Genomic DNA, 7105 nt, shown 5'->3' on the forward strand with positions numbered 1-7105 from the left:
GCTATAGTAATCAAATGGAGAAGGCAATGGCAACCCACTCTAGTACTCTTGCCTGGAAACTCCCATGGATGGAGGAGCCTGGTAGGCTGCAGTCCATGGGGTCACTAAGAGTCAGACATGACAGAGTGACTTCACTTTCACTTTTCACTTTCATGCATTGGAGAAGGAAATAGCAATCCACTCCAGAGTTCTTGCCTGGAGAATCCCAGGGATGGGGGAGCCTGGTGGGCTGCTGTCTATGGTTTCTCACAGAGTCGGACACAACTGAAGCGACTTAGCAGCAGCAGCAGCAGCATAGTAGTCAAAACAGTATGGAACTGGCATAAAGTCAGAGAAAGCAGATCAATGAAACAGATAACACAGCCTAGAAATAAACCTATACAGTCTACAAGGGTGCCAGAACACAATGGAAAAAGGATATTCTCTTCAATAAATGGTTGGGAAAACTGGACACCCACATGCAGAAGAATGAAATTAGAGCTCTATCTGGCATCATACAAAAAATGAAGTAAAATGGATTAAAGTCCTGAAACCATAAAACTCCTAGAAGAAAATGGAGGGGAAAGGCTTCTTCACATTTGTGTGGGCAATGATGTTTTAGATATGGCATCAAAAATTAGCCAGCAAAGCAAAAATAATCAAATGGGTTTGTGTGGAACTAAAAAAATTCTGTCCTGTTAAAAGGAAACAATCAACAGAATAAACAATAATCTATGGAATAGGAAGAAATATTTGCAAGCCATGGAGTTGTTTAGGGGTTAGGATCCAAAATATATGAGGAATTCATATATTTCATGTAACTCAATGCAGCAACAATAAAGTAACTCCATTAGAAATTAGGCAAGTGACCTGAAGAGATGTTTCTCAAAAGAAGACATGAATGGCTAATATTTATATGAAAAAGGTGTTCAACATCACTAATCATAAGGGAAATGCAAATCAAAGTCACAATGGATATCACCTATTATGAAGGTTAGTGTGAAAAAAATACAATAGTAACAAACTTTAGACAGACTGTGAAGAAACAGAAATCCCTGTACTCTGTTTGTGAGAATATAAATTAGTGCAGTAATGATGGGACACAGTATGGAGTTTCCTCAAAAATTTAAACAAAGCAAAACACAGAAGTGCCATATTATTCAGTAACTGCACTTTTAGGAATATATCCAAAGGAAATCGAGTCACTCACTTCTGTTTCAAGTTGTAATTAAACTGAGTTAATCAAAGGAATAAACAATATGTCATTTGCCTTTTTGACCTTTTTCAGGATTTCAGGTCCTGTTATGTGGTTGACATTAAATAATATCATATTTTTGAAGAATGGCTACATGTGTCACTAAAATCGGAGGAAATATAGAAATAAACTGCTAGCTCTCAAATTATGTAGATTATCAATTACTTCAAGTACACAAAATAGTCTTCCTTCTGGCACTAATTCCATAGGGACCCCTTTGTGACAAATGTAATTCTTGCTTATCCTCTGAGAATATTATATTGAGGCTGCTACATATAAAAGCTAGGTCTTTGAGTTTCTTGTTGGCTCTAAATCAGTTTCTTGTATAAGCGACTTAGGGTTGTCATGAAAGTAAAGAAGGGTGGAGAAAAGGGTGATCTCAGTATAACTTTATAAGACATGAGATTCTGTAAAACACACCATCTTATTTTATGAATGACCTAAATTCAAAGAAGGAGAAATAGTCTTTGAGCAGAGGAAATACACACTTATTCTCAATGGATGAAATTTTGAAAGAACCAGATGTTAGGAGACATAGATCTTTTCTAAGGATATCATAGAAGTAAGGATTATCTCTCTTTTTAAAATTATTTTATGTTGCATAATTTATTCAAAGAAATAAAACATGGGTAACAAGAAAATGGATACCTTGTGTCATCTGGACTCACAGGTTGGTATTTTCAAGCAGATGTCATCCTAGTGATCATATCATGCATGCTTGTAGACAAAAGCACTTTGATAACTGATGTGTGTATCCTCAGTGTGTGTACTTTTCATCTTTTGCAGTGTTCTATTTTGTGTTTATGCATAAAACATATATGAATAAGTCAAAGACACTGTTGTAAACATTGGATAATAAAATTCTCTGTAGGTTATACAATATATGTATTCATGTACTTTATTTCCCATAGAATCTCATCTGTTGTGTACTCATTGAATCCAAATTACATAAAATTTTAAGTTCATTGTGTTATGACTGCTCTTCCTGATGGAACTTTGTGCTCTTATTTTTTTGATATCTATACCTGTATCTATACCTATGTCTATGTTTTGTATATATTTATATATACACACACGTGCCTATAGATGTGTGTGTATATACATGTATATACATACATATATATGTATGTGTATACATATATGTATACATACATATACATATATATACATGATACATACATATATATATACACATGATATGTGTGTATATACATATATACCATGTATTTCAAATATATATATATCAGTTCCCAAGACCAGAAGTAATATGTTATTTAGATACCATTCTAGGTACCACTTAAGGAGACTTTCCTTTAGGCACATCTGATCTGGTCTGATTGCTATTATTGCTATAGAATTCATATCCCACTCGATAGTTTACTGCATTACAACTTGCTTCTTTATGGTGTTCTTTATAAGGTAAATCGTTCAAAAAGCCACATATGTGCAGTTCAAGAGTTTTTCACTAGAATAAAGTCTTGGTAAATGTAGATGCCTAGAAAACAATTCTTCAGTTAGTGGAATTTGGACCACTTAGGTGCGTTTACATGATTTTGGTAAGCATATTAAGGGATAATTATTTGCTTCTTTATGAGTTCGCATTATCTTCAGAAGAACTTGTTTGAGAACATAAGAACTTGATTGAGAAATCATATTTCTCCTCAAGAGCTGTTGGTTGTACAACTCAGGGTAGCTGCCTTGATGGGAGATGGGGGAGAACAGATAACTAGTAACCAAGGGTTTCTCTACAACAAAATAATTTGTAATGATATAAAGAGTCCTTCTTTTCCTTAACCTTCTTAGCCCCCATCTCCACACCCATCACCTTTATCTGGAGGAGATCCCAAAGGCTTCTTTGCCATGTAGGCTTAGCCCTCCACTAGAACTATGAGAAGCATAAAGCAGTATGATGTATTCAATAACTGATATTTTGGACATCATTAGGTCAATTTACAGAGAGCTTCCCAGGTGGCTCAGTGGTAAAGAATCCCCCCTCAAGGCAAGAGACACGGGAGATGCAAGTTTGATCCCTGGGTTGGAAGATCCCCTGGAAGAGGAAATGACAACCCACTCAAGTATTCTTGCCTGGAGAATTCCATGAACAGACAGTCCAGGGGGTCGCAAAGAGTCAGACACAATTGAGTGAGTGAGCATGCACACAGGCAGGTCAATTTACCAATCAAGTATGAACAGCTCTGCTTGTATTAGAATGTGGGTTTCTGGAGGAATAAATGAAGGAGCACAAAAGAGCCTATCTCTACAGTGAAAAAGCCTGTTTGAAATATTGAGTACGGGAAAATATTGAAAAGCATTAACCTTAATAGACATTCATATATATTCATATACATATATATTTCATGTATATATGTGTGCATATATATTTATAGGCTTCCCAGGTGGCTCTAGTAAAGAACCAGCCTGTCCATGCAGGAGACTTAAGAAACCTGACTTTTATCTCTGGGGTTGGGAATATCCCCTGGAAGAGGGTGTGGCAACCCACCCCAGTATTCTTGCCTGGAGAATCCCATGGACAGAGTAGCCTGGCAGGCTGCAATCCATAGGGTGGCACAGAGTTGGACATGACTGAAGTGACTTAGCACACACATGCACATATATGTATATATTCACATATGTATGTATATGTATAGTCCTTGTTTATATTTTTGTCCAAAGAACATATAATAATGTCTTTATTTAAAGGGTATACAGTAGAAAAAAACAGGAAAAAACTGACATCATAATATACTGTGCTTCATATTAGACACATAGGCAGTGTGACAAATGAGATCCAGAGGCATGGGATATATTATTGTCATTTAAGAAGCCAACCCAAAGGTGTCAAGATCATTCTCTCATTTGGAAATACTCCAACTGATATCACATTTTTACTGCATGCAGCCTTGTGAATTTTTAGTTATCCAGATTTAATGTGTAACTCCAGAAGCTTGATTGCCTGCATTTTAACTTTCTTTATCTTAAAACAGGAGGTGGAGATATTGTTTATTTCTACTACTTAAATCACCTAGACTGTGGGTTATGCAGTCTTCTAGTGAAACAAGAATTTTCAATAACTCCCAAAAAGTTTTACAGTGTCTCCACTTAATCAATTACAGCCGTGGAAAGTCTTCTCACTTGAGAGAAATACTGATTGAGAGATTAAGGGAGACTTTTCTAAGTCTTGCTCCAAACAACATAGTTTCTGTTTATCACTGACATAAAATCAGCTTGAAGAGGGAAGTCAAAACCCAAGATGGCTTTGGAAGATACTTCTGCATTCTGAGGAATAATATCTTGTATTATTCACCTTGGGGAATCTAAGCATGCTCTTCTTAGACTCCACTTTATCAAGTCATAAATCCATAGTTTAAATATTAACTGTGCACTTTTCACATTGTGATACTGCATTTGGAAAAGTGTGAATATGTTAGCAATATAATTTTCAGGCAACTATCATCAGGAAGGAGTGGAAAGGAAATATAAATCCTATGGAACTGGTGGTATGGAGAAGTTACGAGTGACAGATGAAAATACACCAAGTCAAGTTATCTACAACAAATTTGGAACCATATAATCATTGGAAAATTAAATATCTTTCATAAATGTTTTACAGAGGAAACTGAAGCAGATAATTTTAGAATATTCTCAACACAGTCACTTATAAAATTGATGTTTTGCTAAAATGAACAGTGGGGAAGTGAAGATTAAGTCATTGATGTGGAAAAATTGCCTTCATCGCCTCCTGCTTTCTCCTTTGATTTTTAAGTTCCCACCACTGACACTCATGTCTGTTTGCTCCTGCTTCACAGTAATTTTTCTTGCTATTTCCATTCCAAGAATGTCTGATATCCTAGATAGAGTGTGAGCTCCAAAATTTAGATATCAGCTTACATAACATTTTTATCACCATCCTATTGTGATGATTTTCTTGTAGAGTGTAATCTCCTTGAGAAGAATATCTGATATGTGTTACTTTATTCCCAGTGCCTAGGACATGGCTTGTTACACAGTAACTGGTTAACAAATAGTTGTTGAATTAAATAAATGTAGAAACTTTTTGTTGGAAATAAATGGATAAGATGACCTATATGCACCTATGGTAATATGCAGTGACACATGAATGATCTTTATGTATTTGCAAACACAGTATTTGGTATGATATTACACATTTTATTTCTCTGATCCTAGTGAATTAAAATTCATGTCATTATGAATTTGAATTGTTTTACAAACAGATCATTAAGGGTCATCCTCAACTAAATCTCCCATATTTCCACCTTCTGGTTGTGATCATCTTGGCATGGCAACTTTATCTTTGGAAGAACTGATAAAAATCAAAGAAAAAACCATCATGCCTCCTCTCAACACTTCTCATCCCTCTCCTGTCACCTTCTCACTGATGGGCATCCCAGGACTGGAGCACCTGCATGTCTGGATTGGGATTCCCTTCTGCTCTATGTATGTGGTGGCGGTGGTGGGGAATGTCACCATTCTGGCTGTGGTGAGGGCAGAGCGAAGCCTCCATGAGCCTATGTTCCTCTTTTTATGCATGCTCTCAGTCACTGACCTGGTCCTCTCCACGTCTACACTGCCTCGCATGCTCTGTCTCTTCTGGCTTGGAGCCCATGACATTGCCTTTGATGCCTGCCTGACCCAAATGTTCTTCATTCACAGCTTCACTACCATGGAATCAGGCTTTTTCCTGACCATGGCCATTGACCGTTATGTGGCCATTTGTCATCCACTGCGCCACACCACCATACTGACCCACACTCGCATCACTATAATGGGTATTATTGTGGTGATTCGGGGAGTTGCTTTCTTTTCTCCACACCCCATTCTGCTCAAACAGCTGCCTTACTGCAGAACACGAATCATTGCCCACACCTACTGTGAGTTCATGGCCGTGCTGAAGCTGGCGTGTGTGGACACAGGAGCCACCTCACGTTACAGCCTCAGTGTGGCTTCTATCATTGGCTCATGTGATGCGATTCTTACTGCTGTATCCTATGTCTTCATCCTCCAGTCTGTATTCCGCTTGCCATCTCGAGAAGCTGGCTTTAAGGCTTTGGGCACATGTGGATCCCATGTTTGTGTTATTCTTGTCTTTTACTCCACAACTGGTTTTTCCATTTTCACTCACCGTTTTGGGAAAAATATACCTGCACATATCCACATTTTTATTGCAAATATGTATCTTTTGGCGCCCCCTTTTCTCAACCCCATTGTGTATGGAGTAAGGACCAAGAAAATACGGGAGCATGTTATTAAGGCACTAAGTGTAAAAGTTGCTTGATTTTAGTTGGATCAATGAAGTACATACTTCAAGATACATAGAACTGCAAGAGATGATGTAGGAAAAATAAGTAAACACTTTCACTCCCGTAAGCTGATTTTCACTTACCACCTGAAAGCTGTTATTTACCAGATGTGTAGAATATCTATGGATTCTAACTCAACATATTACTGTAACTTTTTTATTTAGTAATATTAGTGATGAAGTTGTTAATCTCATCCTAAATATGTACCTTTTGGAGGTAGGTACAATAGGGAATGAAAAGTAGATAGAAGGATAGAAAACTTCAGTAGATACTTCTCCCTGCACACCCCCTCCAAAAAAGGAAAAATTATCTAAGATCTACATGCTGAATTTTATAGACTAGGCATTTTGAAGAAATCTTGAGTCCTATATATATGGCTGTGAATATTTAGAACCAGTAATAAGTGTTGTATCTATGACCTGATTGAATGAAATGAAAGGCTTGAGAAAAATGAATAGTACTAATAATACCCAAAAATTAAATAAATTCAATTAAGAAGACATGAGTACTCCCCTCAAGGGAAACAAGCAGAAACAAAAATAATAAACTCATG

The 7105-nt window shown here is 36.9% G+C and overlaps 1 protein-coding gene across 1 annotated transcript; it reads left to right on the forward strand.

Annotated features, from left to right (window-relative positions):
- The first annotated feature begins 5569 nt into the window (after window positions 1-5569).
- Window positions 5570-6527, forward strand: OR52X3 (olfactory receptor family 52 subfamily X member 3). The gene has a single exon (XM_002693236.4). It carries the CDS (start codon window positions 5583-5585, stop codon window positions 6525-6527), a length of 945 nt encoding a protein of 314 aa, XP_002693282.3. The 5' UTR covers window positions 5570-5582.
- The last annotated feature ends 578 nt before the right edge of the window (window positions 6528-7105 follow it).

Source organism: Bos taurus, chromosome 15 (genome assembly GCF_002263795.3).
Source record: "Bos taurus isolate L1 Dominette 01449 registration number 42190680 breed Hereford chromosome 15, ARS-UCD2.0, whole genome shotgun sequence".
In the NCBI taxonomy this organism is placed as follows: Eukaryota; Metazoa; Chordata; class Mammalia; order Artiodactyla; family Bovidae; genus Bos; species Bos taurus.

Excerpts from the sequence above, each read along its gene's own strand:
- OR52X3 (XM_002693236.4), top strand. The coding sequence starts at position 5,583 with ATGCCTCCTCTCAACACTTCTCATCCCTCTCCTGTCACCTTCTCACTG.